The following is a 20,802-nucleotide window of genomic DNA, read 5'->3' as shown; positions in this document are numbered from 1 at the left end:
GGATGGTGACGGCCGACAGGGAGCTCTGGCGTGGGCTGGTCCATGAGGTCACGAAGAGTCGGAGACAACTGAACGAATGAACAACAACAACATGCTATGTGGAAGAGCCCCGTATAAAATGACAAATCCCAGGATTTCCTAGCAGTGGGCCATGACAGTTCATGTGCTGTTAGACCACATTAATTCGACAGTGTGAATGCCCTCCAGAGAAGCAACAGCCCTGCCCAGTACTTTTAACAGTCTCTCATTTGTAGATTTGCCATAGCTTGGGCTTCCTCGCAATTAAAAACATCAATCCACCTAGCAATAAAGAGAGAACTGCAGTCGATTTAGCCAGAGCCTTCATTCCATACAATTGTGAGTGGCTGTAATGATCCTAAAAGAGAGAGAAAGACTTTTTCAGTGAAGCCAGATGCACAGCCCAGAAGGGTTCATGCACTTTTGACCATGATCAAGGTACTATATGTTCACTGACTCTCATAGAACCACCTGACATTGGTACATTCAAGAATGCAGGAGCATTCAGTAGTCTGCATCTAATTGTCAGTGAGGTGGGAGCTTTGCCTCAACACTGGCATTCCAGTCTGGAGGAAAATACACTTTTAAAAAGGTCAGTTCAGTCTCCTGAAGGGCTCCAGGAGCATTGGGCTTACCAGAAATACCTCCTAACATCAGTCTTCCTTATAGCATTGCTAGGACTATGAAGATTTCCCAATTTAGAGATTAAGATAGAGCAGTGTGTGTTTCCCTTTCAAACAATTAATAAAATGTTCGCTTTCTCAGACTGACATCTCATGAACCTTACACATAGCTGTATAAAATCCACATTGAACTAGATTATATGGCAGTGTGGACTCAAATAACCCCGTTCAAAGCAGATATTGTGGATTATCTGCCTTGATATTCTGGGTTATATGACTCTGTGGAAGGGCCCTCAACTTGTTAGAGTTTGATAGTGGATTTTTATGACTGGAATTTCCAAGGCAATATGCATATTAAGTATTCTAAGGATAGAAATATTAGCCATGCATTCTTGGGGAGAAAAAAATATTTTGCAAAGTCTTCATCTTTTTGCAAAGATTCCACCACAGAACCTCCTAAGAAGAGAGTGACAGAAGACCAGAGAACTAGAAATGCCCGTATCCCATCCTAACATCTCACCTGAATTCTGCAGAGAGCTGTATACTAGGTGTGTTATGAACAGGAATACTTCATTCTAAGGCGCCTTCTCATTGCCATATAATCTAGATTAGCAAATCAGACAACCCAGGGCCCCTCCAAACAGCCATATAACCCAGAATATCAAGGCAGATAATCCACAATATCTGCTTTGAACAGGATTATCTGAGTACACACTACCATATAATCCAGTTCTATGTGGATTTAATACCACTTTGTGGAAGGGCCCACAGATTATCTGCTTTGAACTGGATTATATGAGTCTACATTGTCATACAATCCAGTTCGAAACAGATAATCTGTATTTTATTTCACAGTGTAGAAAGGGCCTACGCTTTATCCAGAGTTTAATTCCCCAGTGAGGTATGAAATTTAGGCTGCTTCTACACTGCTGTATAATACAGATTATCAAAACAGAAAATTAAGATTATCTGCTTGAAACTGGATAATGAGTCTACAGATGGATACCAAGGACCTAGAACCAGAGACTAGGGCTCCTTCCACACTGCTATATAAAATCCAGATTATCTAATTTTAACTGGATTACATGGCACTGTAGTTTCACATAATCCAGTTCAAAGCAGATGTGGATTATCTACTTTGATAATCTGGAGTATATGGCAGTATAGACGGGGCCTAGGGAAACATTTTTTTTTGTTTTGGAATCTCTCGTGGTTGCTGAAATATTCTGGGAGCTGCACTCAAAAAAACAATTTGATATTTCTATACTCTGTCGTGAGCAATTTCTCTCTTGCAGAATACAATAAAAACATTTAAGGAGATACCAAAGTCCATCCATTCAGCTTTTATGTATGGAATGACAGAGGGGCTGCCGTTTCTTTCCTTATTTCATGCAGCAGAATTTTGAGCCAACCTTGCTGCCTGTGCAGAGAGAGACAGAAGTGTGGCCGGAAAGTACTACAATGTAAGAAATTAGCATGTGTTCCACCATTATGCAGTATTAAAGGTGAACAAAAGGATAAACATTTTCTGGGTGTGTGACCTACTTCCAACTTGTAATGAACTGCCAGAGCTAGAGTATGCAAATTGCTAACAGGGATAATTCACTTCCTTCCTGTGAACTGTCAATTTCTATTCAGCGGAAATCTGCATATGATTACAAGGCTTCACATAAGAGTTTCCTTTGATTATTCGTGGCAGCTTTCATTTCTATTACTGTTATTGATATCCCGCTTTTCTCAAAAAAGCGTAAAGAGGTTCACAGTTTTAAAGAACCATACAACTAAAACACATATAAAGTTAATATTTAAATAGAATTAAGCTACCCATACCATTAAAACAATGTACATCTCAAATTAAATTATTAAAGTGCAGTTTTTTAAAAAAAAAACTTCTATATTTTTTAATTAATGCAGTTTGACACTGATTTAACGGTTGTGGCTCAATACTACAAAATTATGGTGATGCAGCGACAACCTTAAGAGTTTTTGTTTAACAAGATCTTTAGCTTTCCCTGCCCAAAATGCTGGTGCTTTGCCAGCCTACAACCCCCATATCCATATCACTGCACCACCCCACTCAACACTCAGTGTTGTGGGTTCTGGGTGGGTTTTGTCCTCATTTGACTGTTTTGTGGTGCATGCTTTCCTGCAGCCCTGAAGTTTTCCCAAGCCAGCTGATATTCCTTTATTTGAGCTTCACAGAAATCTGTACTCGGAGATCAAATTGTCAGAATGGGGTCAGACGTCAGAGACAATATACATTTGCTTATAATAGGTCAACTGAGAATCTCCATAGGAGACATTTTTCTGTTTAAAGGACTGTCACAGAACTGCCTTCTGCTTGAAGTGCTGTCCACTCCAGTTTCGAAACAAAGATCCATGGGAAGAAGTAGAGACCTTCATGTTTCCCATCATCACATGGACAGCAGATTTCATAGACTTGCAGATCTTCCACTCAGATTCTTCCTCACCCTGGTGTAATGTACCAATATATATATATTAGACTTTATTTCTAAATGTATTTCTACACATAAACATTAATATATGAAAATATTGGGCAAACCAATGTTTTCTTTCATCCTGTTTTTTGACAAGGTGTAGGTAACCATTTTAATTTCCAAATAAACTATGTTTATTTAGAAATTAGTTGTGAAGGAAAAAGAGGAGGAGAGGAGGAGGAAGGGGAAGACAGAGCTGATTCTTAGCTTTGCTTTTCTACTTTCTTTCTATTGCTTTTTTTTCCACAGATATTTCTCTTGGCAGTAGGTACTGAAAGCCTCCAGAAGATTTTAAAGACCCAACCGAGAGAGGGAGATGAGCATTAGATCATCTGCATACATCAGGATGAAAATCTTTGTTGCCGATTACTTCTTTCGATTACTGTACTACATAAGCTGAAGCATGGCATATAGGATGCATATTTCAGACGGTACCACCTGACCAATTTGTTTGGTTGCATGCTCTAAGTCACTTGAGAAACAGAAGAATGGCCTGCCTCAGGGAAGCATGCTTGCTCCATCAGAGTTTAACATTTACACAAATGATCAGCCACTGGACAGAGTGTTTCATCTATTCTGATGATCGTGCCATCACCGCCCAAACAGGGAGCTTTGGAATGGTTGAACAGAAGCTCTCTGAAGTTTTATTTGCTCTTACTGCCTATTACAGGGAAAACCAGCTGATTCCTTACCCATCTAAACTGCAGGTTTGTGCTTTTCACCTTAAGAATAAACATCTCGAGTTCTGATGATTATCTGAGAAGAAATCCTACCTGGGAGTTATCCTGGACCATGCTCTGACTTACAAGAAGCACTGCTTGACTATCAAGCAAAAAGTGGGTGTTATACATAATATCATACAAAAGCTGACTGGCTCAACCCGGGGATCACAACCAGACACAGGACATCTTGCACTTTGCTACTCTGCTGCTGAATACGCATGCCTAGTGTAGAACACATCTCACCATGTTGAAACAGTGGATGTGGCTCTTAATGAAACATGCCACATTATCTCAGGAGGTCTACGGCCCACACCACTGGAGAAATTATACTGTTCAGCCGGTATTGCGCCACCTGACATCCACTGGGTAGCAGCAGCAAATAAGGACCAAGGCAGTGATATTTCCGGCCCATCTCCTGTTTGGGTTATTAGCCAGCACATCAGATTTAAATCAAGAAATAGGTTTGTATGTTCTACAGAGATACTTGTAGGAACACTTCAGCAAGCCGGAGTCCAAAAGTGGCAGGCTAAAACCCAGAACCCCCATCCATGGCTGATACCGAATGACGGACTCCCTCCTGGACACACAGAAGGCTGGGTGACTTGGCTGCACGCTGACACCACAAGATGCTGAGCCAACCTTAAGAAATGGGGTTACAAGGTGGAGTCCACAGCATGTGAGTGTGGAGAAGAGCAAACCACAGACCACCTATTACAATGCAGTATGAGCCCTGCCACATGCAGAATGGAGAACCTCCTTATAGCAACACAAGAGACACTCCAAGTGGCCAGCTACTGGTCAATGGACATTTAGTATAATGCCAAGTTTTTAAAACTTGGTTTGTGTTTTTAAATACATTACAACTGTACCCTCAATTTGCTTCTGGCACGATAAATAAATAAATAAATAAATAAATAGGCAAAAGTGACACAGAAAGGACTTTCTTTGTAAAGCTATGTGCAGGGTGATCCCCACTATCAGAAATCATTGCTGCCCTCTAAGGGGCCTGAAGCATTTCAACTACCAGAATGAGCTTGGAAACGAAGGAACTCTTAAGATGAATATGTCTTATTCCTGTCAGCTGAAGAAGTACAAAGTTCATTTGCTTGCAAAATTTTCCATACGAGCCAGCAGTATTCACTTCTCAAATGTCAACATCAGCAACACTGGTTTGAAGACTCAATAAGATATACATATAGAAGAAATGAGTTGAGGACAGGTTTATGGCAATCTGAAGACAAACCTATGCTAGGGTTTTCTTGGCAAGATTTATCCAGAGGTATGCCTTTGCCTATCTTTGAGGTGGAGAGAATGTGATTTGCCCAGAATCACTCAGTAGGTTTTCATGGGCGCATGGGGATTTGAGTCTGGGGGCCCTTCCACACAGCCCTATATCCCAGAATATCAAGGCAGAAAATCCCACATTATCTGAGTGTGGACTCAGATAACCCAGTTCAAAGCAGATATTGTGAGATTTTCTGCCTTGATATTCTGGGATATAGGGCCCTTGATCTCCTGTCGTAGTTCACTGTATATAACGGGAAACTTTCTTATGATATGATATACTAGAATTCTTGCACAATTAATGAATAAACTTCTCTGTGAGATATTTATCCTTTACTTTCTAGAATAGCTTCTGAAGGAAAATTAGATACATTCATGGAGTATAGAGTCATCAGTGGTCACTAGTCATGATGGCTTGACTCATTTTTCTCAGTATCAGTTCCTCATGAGTATGAACAGGAAACTGATGATATCCAACTTACAGGTTCCCATAGACATCTAGTTGGTTACAGTAGGAACTGGATACTGAAGTACAGCACTTAGGCATTTCTGCTGATTCAGCACAGTTTAATGGTCGTGTGAGTTACGCCCAGGTAACATACATGGACAGACTGACAGGTTTATCAAAACATATGTGCATCAAAGGCTCTGTGTGTGGTAGATTTTCAAAAGGTTGTTTGAAATAGGGCTGTTCCACTTCTTCTCTTTCCTTCTTGGGGTGGGAATATACTTCCCACTTTCTGCTGTGAAAAATACCTTCTGTGGGAGTTTTATTGTTTGAAAAGTCTGCAAAATGTTTCACGAACAAAAACAGGACACTACCTCAAAATGTTTCACGGAGACCTCACTACCTCTGAGGATGCTTGCCATAGATGCAGGTGAAACGTCAGGAGAGAATGCCTCTAGAACATGGCCATATAGCCTGAAAAAACCTACAACAACCCAGTGATTCCAGCCATGAAAGCCTTTGACAATACAAGAACAGGGCACTTTGTGCGCTGTATCAGCTCCATTAAGCAAAGCAATCTTGTTCTTGAGATTCACAGGATGTGGTGGAAATTCTATGACACCAGCAGTTGTATGGATTTGAGGAGGCACACATAGAGGATGAAAGGGAGAAATGTGCCAAGAGGAAGGCGCATCAAGCAAAACCTTTTCAAGATCACATTCCATCTGGAAATGTTTGCCCTCAGTGTGAAAGACCACCACGAAGACTCTATCCTTGAAAGGCAATCATACTCAGGCTTCTTCTGCACTGACATATAATCCAGATTATCAAAGCAGATATTCCACATTATCAGGGTTATCTTAGTCTACACTGCCATATAAATCAATTTAAAAGTAGATAATCTGGATTTTATATGGCAGTGTCGAAGGGGCCTCAGACATGATGATGGTGCTGTCTCAGGCAGATAGCTGAAACTACTCAAGATACACTCTGTTGATGTAGTTTTACCAATATGAAAACTGGGATAATGGCTAAAAAGCAGTCATGGACTGGATTGGGAAGAGGGGATTTCCTACACCCATTTAGTCTAAAGTCATAAGACTCACTGGTAGTAGAACTGGCACAAAATTTACTTCATCTTAATTCACTGGTGGCCCATGCAGACAGGCCAATATCCCGGGATTTGTCTGGGTTTTTACCGGAGGAGTCCAAACAATGCCTCCGGTAAAAAATTAAATGGGAATAAATAGGGGTTTCCCTGGATTGTTCTGAATTAATTAAATACCTGGAAGACCCAGATCTTAGAGATCCAGATCTTACCAGATGTGGACCCTGTGGGATTAGACCCAGAGACCACATTACACCATTCCCAGCCCAATCTACACAGCCATTAGATGGTGTCCCACATCACTGGATATAATGTAATGGCACATCTAATCATAGCACACCAACTCCATTATATAACCTGGATCACAATTTAGATGACAGAACTATATATTTTGGGTATCATGTTAATATTTGACTCACAAGAGTAAACATAGTGACAGAAACTACAGGAAAGGGCAGTATGCATAAAATAAGTCTGGTTTATGGACTCTCATAGGAATGTATGTTTTAATTTTTTTGCTGAAAGAACCATTGCAACTATCTCACTTTGAACACAAGAACTGCACTCATCAGGGCTGTACTTCCAGTTCTCAATATTTCATTTGGTATAAAGAATTATTGCACATAGTTATTTATAAACTTTTTGGTGGCAAAATTGATGCAGGTGGTGGTATACAGAAGGGGAAGCTACGACTGTCCTTTAGCTACAGCTGTCCTTTAGCGTCTCCACATAGCAGGACTACCAAACAATTAAGGCCTGCTTGAGGCCAACACTGTTGATCCTTATGGCCCCCTGGGCCGAGGTGCCCTCTTCCCACACCACAAGCAAAGCAACTGGGATATGAATATCTGTGATAATATATGCAGAAATAAAGGCAGTTGTATTGTTCAAGCTCCCACCTTTTATATTTTACGTTTTTTTTTAATGAACAAATAGAAACTATAATAGAAGTGAGCAACATAGTAATTTAATATTTTTAGTCAATGCATTGTAAGTGGTATCTTTCCTGAGTTTATTTTGGAATTGTTTTTGGTTCAGTGTTATGTACTAGTTTATTGGGATGTGTAGTACATGAATGCTGGACAGTCCTATTGCAGGAAAATGACAAGATGTTGAACTGCTTACCAGTCAGGCGAGTTCATTCCACCTTGAATCTCATGCTGTGAGAAGAGTGGGATATAAATTGCAGATAGAACGACAAGTAATCTTATTAAAAACAATGGTAAGAGTCTTTGTTGATGTATGACAAACATACCATGTACATATAAATTTGTCCTCTATTGGTTTTCATTTTTAAAGCTCACAGGCAATATGCCAATTTTTCATTAAGTACAACTGTTCATATGCTGTTCAGATGGGCATTTGTGGTTAAACCTTTTAAGATGTCATTAGTTTGTGATCTAGCTATAGCTATTAGAATCACTAGTAAATCTTAATGTGGCAGACTTTTATTATTACCAGTAAAGAGTGATTGCAATAATAATGGGCCATTGAATTCTGTCTTCTGACCGATATTGCTTTTAAGCATTAATGGTTCTGTATATCAAAATACTTTTAACGCTCTAAAATTCTAGCCAAAGATAGAGGAGGATACAATTTCGCCCACAACAAATTTTGGCTAGCTTGGTAGGACACCTACACATTGCCTTTAGATTCTTAGAAAGATGTCCACCTTTGTGCCAGCTTTCATCCAAAATGTAGTAATTATGAGATCTGTTTTCCAGACAGTTTTTATAGCATTGTTTCTAGGATATTTAATATTAATTAGCCAATCATACATTTCAGATGTATCACCTTTTGGGAATATTGGAGGTTTACACATCCCACATTATGTGTGCACTCTTCCAATTCGTTTCCATTGAGATTTTAGAAAGGTACGTGGCTATTTCTTAAGAGTCAATTCAAGACAACATTTTGCTGTTTAGTCCGGAGTATATGTAGAGGCAATGTTTCTTGCCTTTTTTTAAAGTCCTTAATTTTGAATAATTGGTGTTTTCTCCATGTTTATATTGATTACATTTTTCCAGATAAGAAGGGATGATTTAAGAGGAAACATGGGAAAATGATAGTATTGTAACAGTTGGTCATTGTTCCAATTTTCTCCCAGCCACTGCTATATTCTTCAGCTACCAAGTTGTCACATAAACTATCTATAGCAGGATCTCTGCTCTTATGTGTCTTCAAGTTGTTTCTGACTTATGATGACCCAATGGTGGGCCTATCACAGGGTTTTCATGGAAGAATTTGTTCAGAGGGGCTTTGCACTTGCCTTACTTCGAGGCGTGTGACTATGCTTGCTTTTTTTTTTTTTTGCACAGAATCTCTCCCACCTTGGTGTCCCCTTTCCAAACCTTAAGAAACTTATTTTCAATAATGTTGTGAATATTCTTGAATATTATTTTCATCTCAAGTAGTGTTCATCTGCAGCATTTACCAGAATTAATTAAATTCACTAACACTTTTACCTGTCAGAATCATAGCCTCTTCCAGACATATATTTACACATAAGTTTTTGTTTTGGGTAAGGTTTATTCACATGTTATATACATATAGGATTGCAGCACTAGCCTCCTATTAAAAACATCTTTTTTTAAAAAAAATCTTTATTGCAATTTTCTGTTAAAATATATCATAAAATATCCTAGAAAAGAAAAGAAAAGAAGAAGAAGAGGAGGAGGAGGAGGAGGAGGAGGAAGAAGAATTCGCCTGTCAGGAAAGAATTTGTTGTTGTTAACTGCCTTAAGTCAACTTTGATTTACGGTGACCCTATCAATGAGAGACCTCCAAGTCACCCTTACCAGTGATCCTGCTTCAGGCTTGCAAATGCAGGACTAACTTCCTTAACTGAATCTACCTGGAATGCAATTCTAAGCTGCATCAAGAGAGGTATACTAGATCAAGGGAAGTAATAGCTCTATCCTGCCTTGTTCACACCTCACCTGGAATACTATGTCCTTTTCTGGGTACCACAATTAGAGAAGGATGTGGTCAAGTAATCCTGAGAAGGGCAACTAGAATGATAAGAGATCTAAAAAACATGCTGTAAGGGGAGCGGCTTAAAAAGCTGAATATATTTAGCCTTCAGAATAGAAAATTGAGAGAAGACATGATAGCTATTAAGGGTGTGCAATTTTTTGTTAGTCTTTGTAAGTTGTATCAAATTTGTTGATATCCGACGTGCAGGCATGGCCCGCACCAAAAACTTAAGAATCAAAACCTACCCAATACTATTTCCTTTGAATATTTTAAATCTTGGAAGCCTCCCAAAATCAACTTCATTTTCAGCACAAACAAGCCAAGCCAAGCCATGCATAAATATGTGAAAAGGGGCAAACTTGTTTTTGCTGCTCCAGAGACTAGACTACAATGCAGCAATGGATTCAAATTCTCATGCCCATTCTAATCCACGTTATCAAAGCAGAAAATCCACATTCTCTGATTTGAGTGGATTATCTTAGACTGCACTGCCATATAGTCCAGTTCAAAGCAGATAGTGTGGATTAGAAGCCAGACTGCTATCAGGAGTGAATTACAGGGAGCTGTCTACCCCCGTTTAAGGAACTGAATTGGTTGCCATTAATCACCTACAAAGCCCTGGTTTGGGACCCAACTACCTTCGTGACCGCATTTCCTTTTACAATCCTGCGCAATCTCTTCAATCCTTGGGGGAGGCCCTCTTCTCGCTCCCATCTCCATCACAAGTGCGGCTTGTGGGGACGCGGGAGAGAGCCTTCTCCATTGTGGCCCCTCAGCTTTGAAATTCGCCACCTTGTGAGATTAGGCAAGCCCCCCACCCTGGCAGCCTTTAAGAAAGATCTAAAAACCTGGCTCTTCCATCATTTCCGTCCCACTTTCCCTTGTCTTTAATGAAGGCTCAATCCCACTGTTCGCCCCTTCTGAGCTCCCCCACAGACACATGTTGTTAATTCATTCAGTCGCTTCCGACTCTTCGTTACCTCATGGACCAGCCAACGCCAGAGCTCCCTATCAGCTGTCACCACCCCCAGCTCCTTCAGAGTCAAGCCAGTCACTTCAAGGATGCCATCCATCCATCTTGCCCTTGGTCGGCCCCTCTTCCTTTTTTCCTTCCATTTTCCTTAGCATCATATTTCTCCATTTACTTATCTCTCCCAGGGTTTTATCAGTCTTATTCTGTGCATTTAGCCCACCCACCGTGCTTTTATTTTATTTCTTCATCACTGTGTTTTGCATCTGTTTATATCATTTTCTGTTATTTAATTTTGTTGTTATTATTAGCATTTTATTTTATTGTACTGTAATTCTTGGCTTGACCTCATATTAGCTGCCCTGAGTCCCCTTCGGGAAGATGGTGGCGGGGTATAAATAAAGTTTAATAATAATATTATCTGCTTTGATAATCTGGATCAGGCATGGGCAAACTTCAGCTTTCCTCCTGGTGTTTTGGGCTTCAACTCTCACAGTTCCTACCAGCCTCAGGCCCCTTCCTTTTCCCCCTCAGCCGCTTAAGTCCTGAACCAGTGCTTGGTCGCTATAATGGACTGGATGAGGGACAACAGATTGAAACTTAATCCTGACAAGACAGAGGTACTCCTGGTCAGTCGAAAGGCCGAACAGGGCATAGGGTTACAGCCTGTGCTTGACGGGGGCACACTCCCCCTGAAGGCGCAGGTTCGCAGCTTGGGAGTGATCCTGGACTCATCGCTGAGCCTGGAGCCCCAGGTTTCGGCAGTGGTCAGGGGAGGTTTTTCACAATTAAAACTCGTGCGCCAGCTGCACCCGTACCTTGGGAAGTCTGACTTGGCCACGGTGGTCCACGCTTTGGTTACATCCCGATTAGATTACTGCAACGCTCTCTACGTGGGGTTGCCTCTGAAGACTAAGCTTCAATTAGTCCAACGTGCGGCAGCCAGGTTACTAACGGGAGCGGGGTACAGGGAGCATACTACTCCTCTGTTGCGCCAGCTCCACTGGCTGCCAGTCAGCTTCCGAGCACAATTCAAAGTGCTGGTCTTAACCTATAAAGCCCTAAACGACTCCGGCCCAATTTACCTGTCCGAATGTATCCTCCCCTATGAGCCATCAAGATTACTAAGATCATCTGGAGGGGCCCTTCTCGGTGGTGGCTCCTCGACTCTGGAACTCCCTTCCACTGGAGATCAGAACTGCCTCTTCGATCTTAACGTTCAGGAAACAGGTGAAAACCTGGCTTTGGGGATTGGCATTCAACGAATGAGCCATGATCCTGTGATATGGATGGATGACGACTAATAATGACTTTGATGACGACTGACCACTGTAATCATGATTGTATTTTTGACATTTTAATTGTTTCAATGTTTTAGTGTGATTTAGAAATATGATGTTTTAATGACGGTCTGTAATATTGATGTTGGAAACCGGCCCGAGTCCCTCGAATGGAGGTGAGAAGACTACAAAACTGCCGAATAAATAAATAAAATAATTAAGCGGCTGAGAGGGAAAAGGAAAGGGCCTGAGGCTGTTAGAAATTGTGGGGGTTGAAGTCCAAAACATCTGGAAGGGCCCAAGTCCAAAACACCAGGGCTTAAGCAGCTGAGGCGGAAGCAACTGAAATTCTCTAACAAAAAATGTGTTTTCCCCATTATTACAGATCTAATCTTATTATCTGTACTGTAACATACTCATATTTGTTAAAAATGTACTCTATAACACATTATAACTACGAATCTAAATACAAAGAAGGGGTGGCGTTGTCCTTGAGGTGGCTACGGCGCAACCCGCGTGACATTGAAGAACTGGGGTCACACGGGGTCAACGGCCTTCCAGCGACATCCGGGGCTTCAGCGCCTTGGCAGGAGGCCACGCCCCCCTAGCCATGCGCACTGCGAGGCTCCCAAAGGCTTATCCCTCCCTCCCGGCAGGTTTGTGCGCAAGCGCGGCGTTCCCACTTCCCTCTCTCTCGGGGTCCCGCGCCTGCGCACTCCGAACAGGCGATAACGAGGCAGGCCTGGGTCTTTGTTTCCTCTTGCGCATGTGTAGTGGGGGCCCTTACCGGAGGAACGCCTCCTTTCCCTTTCCCCCCCGCCCCCGCAGCCAGGAACCCGATCCTACACATTGGTCGGAGGGAGGAAGCGCTAGTGGGAGACGTAGGGAGGAGGAGGGAGGAGGGGCCGAGGGAGAGAGGGAGACGTAGAGAGCGTGCGTGTGCGCGCGCGGGAGAAGGAGGAGGGGCCGAGGGAGAGAGGGAGCGCGCGCGCCCTCTCTCGGCGCATGCGCAATCGCGAAGCCCCTCCTTCCACCAGGGACTCATTGTGCAGCAACCGGATTGACTCCTTCTCGTCCGCGCGGGCGCCAGCGGGATCCTGTACTACTTCCCTTTTTTCCTTAAAAGAGGGGGGGAAAAAAGAGGGGGAGGACAAAACAAAAAAATAACCACCTCTACAACCCGGCTCGACGGAAAACAAAAAAGGGGTTTGGAACCGTTTCGCGTCGGGAAAGGGGAAAAAAAGGGGGGTTGGCTTCTTCTCCCTCAGCGCCAACATCACCACTCTTCCCCCCGCCCCTCTCTCTCTCTCTCTCTCGCTTTGACTTCCTCCTTTTGCGCGTGCGCACACGGCTGACTTTCCCCCTCCTCCCCCAACCCCCACCTGCGCGGGTTTGAGCCTCTTCCTCGCGGCCTCTTGATTGGCTGAAGCGCGCGCGCTCGAGAAAGAGAGAGGGAGCGCGAGCCTTAGAACTTCTCTCCTTTCTCTCTCCTTCCCCCCTCCCCCCCCGCGACAAAAAAAGGGCAGGGCCAGGCGACCAATCAGAGGACGCGTCGCTCGCTCGCGCGCGAGCAAGCGTAAAAACCCGTTCCTTGGCCTCGAGGCCTACGTTGAAAAAGCGAAGGAACGAGCGCGCTCCCGACGCTCTGAGAGAAGGCAAGCAGGGAAGTCAGTCAGTCAGTGAGTCGCTCGCGCGCGCGCTAAGGCCTAGGCTAACGAAGGGCGGGAGTCGATTGAGGTTCTCTTCCTCCTCCTCCTTTAAGAACCCTCGTTTGTGACCACCCTCGCTGTCTTGTCTGTCTGTCAGTCAGTCAGCTAGGGAACTCCTTCGCCGGCCGGCTTCCCCTTCCGGGTTCAATTCGAACCTCCTCAAGGGAATCCTAGGCCTCAACGGCCTCCTGTGCGCCTGTGCTCAGGCAGGCAAGCCAGGCAGGCGGGCGGGCTCGGGAAGCTGAGCCTGTGGCGTCCGCCATGTTGAAGCAGCCGCTGCCGCCGCCCTCACCGCAACCCGCCCCTCCGGCTTCGGGCCCGGCGCCGGCCTCCGTGCCCACGCCGCCCCTCGCAGCCGCCGGCACCTCTTCGGCTACCGTCGCCGCCGCCTCACGGAAGGCCAACCCGCCGCCCGCCAGCCCCAACGGCAGCCTCAGCCCCGGCGCCGCGGGGGGAGCCCGGGTTGCCACTGTGGCGCCCCCCGGGAGCGGAGGAGGAGGTGGAGGAGGGACCCCGGGAGGAAGCGGGACGAGGTGGGTATCACTTTAATGTTACATCCGGGGAATTTGGGTACAGGGAGGGAGGGAGGTGCGTGGACGCGCAGTGAGGGGTTGAAGAGAGGACTTGGCCAGGCCGCGGGGAGGAGGGCGGGACCAAAGGAGTGTGCGGCCCTGATAAGCGGAGGCCCGAATTTCCGGGCGCTGATTGGGCTGCGCTCTAGCCAATGGGGTGCCCCGCCCCAGGGCGAGGGAGGGGGACAACATGGAGGGGGGCTCCCCTTGCAGAAATGGAAGACAGGCAGGGTTGGTGTGAGGTTTTCAGGCTTTATGGCCATGTCCCAGTAGCATCTATGTCAGGCCCTTTTCAGTGGTTCTCAACAGGCCCCTAGCCAGGATTTTGTTTCCGGGGGGTGGGGGGGGGGGCTGAGTCTGAGTGAAAGAGGGTCTGCCCTAGCAAACCTTTTGTATCATTAGGTTCTTGTAGGTTTTTTCGGGCTATAGGGCCATGTTCTAGAGGCTTTTCTCCTGACGTTTCGCCTGCACGTTTCGTCAGGAGAAATGCCTCTAGAACATGGCCCTATAGCCCGAAAAAACCTACAAGAACCTAGTGATTCCAGCCATGAAAGCCTTCAGCAATACTTTTGTATCATTACCCCAATACCCCCATGCATATGGGATATATTGAGCATGGTGATCATATCATGATATGAATAAACATAACAGTTTAAATAATGTACCAGGAAGGCCTTTTCGCGGACCACCATGAGAATTTGGGGGGGGGGGGAAGCCACCAAAGCCCCCCCCCCCCCCCCGCGGCTACATGCCTGGTTCTCAACCTGGGGTCCCCAGATGTTTCTGGCCTACAATTCCCAGAAATCCTAACAGCTGATAAACTGGCTGAGATTTCTGGGAGTTGTGGGCCAAAAACATCTGGGGACCCCAGGTTGAGAACCACTGCTTTAGGTGCTTTGGACTTTAACTCCCATGTAAGTTACACATATGTTACTGATCTCTGTTGCATCATAATAGACTCACCCAAGTCTTGTAGAACAAGGCTCTGCAATACATTTGAAATGCATTTTCAAAAGAAGTTATTATTATTATTATTAACTTTATTTGTACCCCGCTAGCATCTCCCGAAGGACTCGATGCGGCTTACAAAGGCCAAGGCCTCAAAACACAACATAACAATACAAAACCTAAAGCAAATTAAAAACAGTTAAAGCAATATTAAACAACAAGCAATAATCAGACATGGGCTAACTTCAACTCTCACAATTCCCAACAGCCTCTGGCTCTTTCCTTTTCCCCTTCAGTCGCTTAAGCATAGTATGTTTTGGGTTAAGCATACTATGAACCTCTCAGGACTTTAAGATCGTCTGGAGAGGCCCTGCTCTTGGTCTCGCCTTTGTCACAAGCACAGTTGGCGGGGACGAGAGACAGGGCCTTCTCAGTGGTGGCCTCTCGGCTATGGAACGCCCTCCCTAAGGACATCAGATCGGCCCCCTCCCTTTTAACATTTTGGAAGAGAGTTAAAACTTGGTTCTTTGAGTAGGCATTTGCAAATACAGAGTAACAGACATAGGAAAATGGAATGAATGACAATGTGACTGGACAATGTTTTTAATGAGGAGACCCTAATGATACGTATTTTTATTGATTCTGTCATGGTTTTATTATTCTATTGTTTTATTATATTGAAATTGTATTTTATGGTCTTGGTACCAACTGTAAACCGTCTCGAGTCACCTGCAGGCAGAGAGGGATGGTATATAAATATAGTAAATAATAAATAGTAAATAAATGTGTTTTGGACTTCAACTCTGCTTAAGCTGCTGAGCGGGGAAAGGAAAGGGCCTGAATGTGTTAGGAATTGTGGAAGTTGAAGTCCAAAACACCCGGCGGGCCCAGGTTTCCCCATGCCAGACGTAGGGACTACCGGTTGTATTGTTGAAGTCCAAAACATTTGGAAGGCCCACATTGGCCCATACCTATTTATTTATTTGAATATGGCAAACATCCTTAGAGGTTTGGGGGAATGAAGCAAGTGGGATGTGTATATATATCTGTGGAATGTCCACTTTGCAGGAAAGAACTCTGTTTGAGGCAAGTGTGACTGTTGCTATTAGGCAGCTTGATTAGTAATCGAGTAGCTTTGCAGTTGCATTTGGTGGTCCTCATGTAGACTTGTTCACAGCTGCATCATATACAGTAGATGAGTGGTTCCTAACTTTTTTTTTTGGACAGGGACCACTTTGACCAGGGACCACTCTACAACCTTGTAAAACTACAACTCCCAGGATTCCATAGCATTGATCCACAGCAGTTGAAGTGGTGTCAAACTGCCTTGATTCAACATTGTACAGCAGTGGTTTCCAACCTTTTTTTGATCAGGGATCACTCTACAACAGTGGTTCTCAACCTGGGGTCCCCAGATGTTTTTGGACTTCATCTCCCAGAAATCCTAACAGCTGGTAAACTGACTGGGATTCCTGGGAGTTGTAGGCCAAAACACCTGGGGACCCACAGGTTGAGAACCACTGCTCTACAACATTAGGACCTAAAGGGTTAGAAATCAGTTTTTGACCAACTTTAGATTCGGTTTGAATATTTGGGATGCTGATTTGGAAAATTGCATTGGATAGATCACATCAGCTCTAGTTTCTTATACAGAATATTTGCCATACAGTAGTCCCCATCTGCTCACCCACAGAAAACCATATTTAACAATTTCGAGCTGATGTGGTAGTAGTAATCTTTTGTGGGTAGTCAGCCTCTCCTCTCCTGACATCCCCATTGCCTTGGCACTATAAGAGGATTCCGCAAGACCAGTCGCTCTCATTGCTGTGTGGTTTCAAGGAAACAGTGTAGTAATAAGGCATGGACCATATTTTCATTCTTGGGGACCACTGGTGGTCCACAGACCACAGGTTGGGAACCACTGCAGTAGACCTACCTAGAGGGAAAATAGTCTTACAAACAAACGGGAAGTGTTTAGCCCAGTCATAGGCAAACTTTGGCCCTCCGGGTGTTTTGGACTTCAACTGCCACAATACCTAATAGCCTCAGACCTTTTCTTTTCCTGGTATTGCACACCTGATACCCGTTGGGAAGTAGCAGCCAGTAATGAAAGGACTGAGGCATTGACATCTCCAGCCCATCCTCTGTTCAGATATCAGCCAGCATGCCAAAGTCTTAAATTAAGAAATAGCTTTCAAAAATCTACAAAGATACTTGCAGGAACACCTCAGCAAGTGAGAATCCAAAAGTGGCAGGCTAAAGCCCAGAACTTCAATCAGTGGCTGAGTCTGGATGAGAAACTGCCCCCTAGGCACACACAAGATTGGGCAACTTGGAAGGCGCTGAACAGACTGCATTCTGGCACCGTGAGATACAGAGCCAACCTTGTGAAATGGGGCTAGAAAGTGGAGTCCATGACATGTAAATGTGAAGAAGAACAAACCACAGACCACTTACTACAATGCAGTCTGAGCCCTGTCACATGCACAAGGGAGGACCTGACAGTGACACCAGAGGCACTCGAAGTGGCCAGCTTCCGGTCAAAGAAAATTTAGTATTATGTTTTTAACTTTGTTTGTGGTTTTAAATACATTTAAACTCTCGATTCGGTTCCAACACGATAATAAATAATGACAGTATAGGGAAGCTAATGAAGGAACACATCCTACAATCTTTAAACCATGAAAATGAAAAAAATCCAGTTACCAGTATGACAAAACACCAGAATCAAGACAATAAATAAAGAACACCACTCAGAAATGGGAATTCCAGAGAGCCAACAATCAAGTGCCAGTTAACACCTTCCAAACAAAGGATGCCCCAGTAGCAAGATTACTCCATTGCTAATCAAGTTGGCTAATTGAAACATTCACATTGGCCTCAAATAGACTAGACCCTGGGCATTCCACAGATAGATAGATAGATAGATAGATAGATAGATAGATAGATAGACAGACACATTTGCCTCATTCGCATAGACCTCTGAACAAACTTAGATGATGCCTGCCATAGATGTAGGTGAAGTGTCTGGAGAGAATGCTACTGGAACATTGCAATACAGCCTGAAAAATTCACAGCAACCCAGTAATTCTGGCCGTGAAAGCCTTCAACAACACACAGAATACATACAGGTCAAGCATCCTTGTCCAAAAGGTTTTGGACCAGAAGTGTTTGGGATTTGGGTTATTTTTCTTTATTTCAGAATATCTATACAGGCAGTCCTCTGATTACAGGCATCTGACTTGTATTAAGACTCATAGTTAAGAACAGGGGTGAGACAACAGGAAGTGATTGAAAACCTTTGGAAGAGTTATCATGGGGAAAAGGTGTCTCCACTGAAGCCTTTATCTCTAAGCCTTTCCACAACAAGCCACATTTTTCAAAATCCAATGATCACAGAGACAGAAAGTGAGGTGAAAACTTCTGAACAGGGACACATACAGCAAAACAAATACCACATGGAGTGTTAACCATTCCCTTTGTTATCAAAAACTTTGATAAATACATTTGGCTGGAGTTACACTTACAAAATGTACCTGTTCTAATTTACAATACAAATTCAGCTTAAGAAGAAACCTACATTAACCTATTTTGTCTGTAACCCAGGAACTGAATATATTTGCATGTATAATAGACTCTGCTAACTGGTACCCATTAGAATTAAGAAAAGCCAGATCAATGTATTTTCTGGTTGCTTGAGAGTTAATATTAGAAATAGGTCTTAACAATACCCCATATTATAACTTATCATAAATTCTGTATTGACTTGGTATTAATGTTGAAAAACAGTAATTAAAAAGAAATTAAGACAAATAGAAATAAACTTAATGTAACACTGTATTATAAATTTATTTTTGGCTGTAGATTTGCTATATTGTAATTTTATTTTTTTATTTAACATGTTATTTCTCCATATATATTTTTGTCCACTTGCTTGAAACTTCTGAGAAGCTAAAATATGTACTTGCCCTATATACTCATGCATAAATGTAGAAATACTCGTCAGAAAGTCAACACAAAAAACCTGGGTTGACTCATCACTGTGGGTGCTCTACTTTAACTCTTATCAAAAGAGGAACTGTGTCTGAGTAGAGCAGTGGTTCTCAACCTGTGGGTCTCCAGATGGTTTGGCCTTCAACTCCTAGAAATCCTGGGAGTTGTAGGCCAAAACACCTGGGGACCCACAGATTGAGAACCACTGTAGTAGACTGACAAAAGGGAAGAGTTTAGCCCATCCCAGGAGAACCTAAAAGTAGCAACAGCTGCCTCTACTCTCTCTGTTGTAGTGCTGCTTCTTGCCTTTTTGAATACTTGGGTTGGGAAATAATGATGGCAGCCAGGAATGGTTCCCCCCTCCCCCAAAGCAGCACTGGTGCTTTCCCCTCTCTGCAGAATGACCCTTGACTTATTCACGGGCCATCTCAAAATCCACAAATTTGTCCCCAAAACCTGCTCTTGATTTTTATATTTGGTCAATTTATACATGAATATGTACAGTATCTTGGAGGTATAAGCCCAGATGTGAAAATTATTGATGTTTCATATATACACCTTGCACACATAGCCTGCAAGTAATTTTATGCAATGTTTTAATATTTTAATAACTACAGTGTGTGTGTGTGTGTGTGTGTGTGTGTGTGTATGTGTATATAAAGCACTTAAACTATCATACTGTATAATTTGTAAAGTCAGTAATTTTCCAATACACCACTCATAAGACCAATACACCCATTAAAACTAATTTTCCCCACTCTTCTCCATCTAAAAACAACAATCATAAAATTAAAAATAAAAAGCTAAAATAGACTTCGAACTGCCTGCCTTAAGTACATACGGTAAAAATATTGTCATCTCACTAACATCTTATCTTAAACCACTTCTCTATTATACCATATCAATATTCACTATTTTAAATAATTTGTACATGAAACGAAGTTTGTGTACATTTATCCGTCAGAAAACTAAGGTGCCACTATCTCAGTAGCCATGTGGATAATATTAGAGTATTTTGGACAGGGAGTGCTCAGCCTGTAACCAATCTCTGTTTGGCCATCTGTATGTTGAAAAAGGGATAAATGCATAGAGATTTTTGTGAGGTTGAAATAAATGATTCTGCTCTCATTTTGGTCCTCTACCTGAGTGTTTTCACTCTATTTTATCAGCAATAAGTTCAATTAAGTTGGGTGTAGATTTAAAGTATGTTTCCTAGGTTAATATAATTATTTAAGATGTCAGTCAAAATGGAGGCCATGCTTCAGACAACAGTTTGAGAAATTATCAAAGTATGTGAGCTGCTCCTATACCGCTTAGTCCTGGACCATTATTTTCCATCTAAGAGCCCTTCCACACAGCCATAAAACCCAGAATATCAAGCCAGAAAACCCCACAATATCTGCTTTAAACTGGGTTATCGGAGTCCACACTGCCATATATTCCAGTTCAAAGCAGAAAATGTGGGATCTTATTCAGCTGTGTAGAAGGGGCTTTAATTGCTCAACATAGTCGTTCCTCTCCCTTCTCTGTTCAAGTTTCAATTTTGTTTGGACTCTTGAGGCATTCAAGATAACAAAACTACAGGATTCTCAATATATTTCTAACACAGAAATAAACACAATAATCCTAAGACACAATAATCTTAGGAAATCT

The 20,802-nt window shown here is 43.0% G+C and overlaps 1 protein-coding gene across 1 annotated transcript in view; it reads left to right on the top strand.

Moving 5' to 3' along the window:
• Positions 1-12,931: 12,931 nt before the first annotated feature.
• The window catches only part of ATXN2L (ataxin 2 like), a 32,367-nt gene continuing 24,496 nt past the window's right edge, over positions 12,932-20,802 (top strand). Inside the window, exon 1 of the mRNA XM_060780532.2 lies at positions 12,932-14,169. Coding sequence (XP_060636515.2) covers positions 13,898-14,169 — 272 coding nt within the window. The 5' untranslated portion in view covers positions 12,932-13,897. The remainder of the gene's footprint in view (positions 14,170-20,802) is intronic.

The sequence above is a fragment of the Anolis sagrei genome, chromosome 6, assembly GCF_037176765.1.
Source record: "Anolis sagrei isolate rAnoSag1 chromosome 6, rAnoSag1.mat, whole genome shotgun sequence".
In the NCBI taxonomy this organism is placed as follows: Eukaryota; Metazoa; Chordata; class Lepidosauria; order Squamata; family Dactyloidae; genus Anolis; species Anolis sagrei.
The sequence above is the reverse complement of the archived record's forward strand: the minus strand, read 5'-3'. Positions and strand labels throughout refer to the sequence as shown.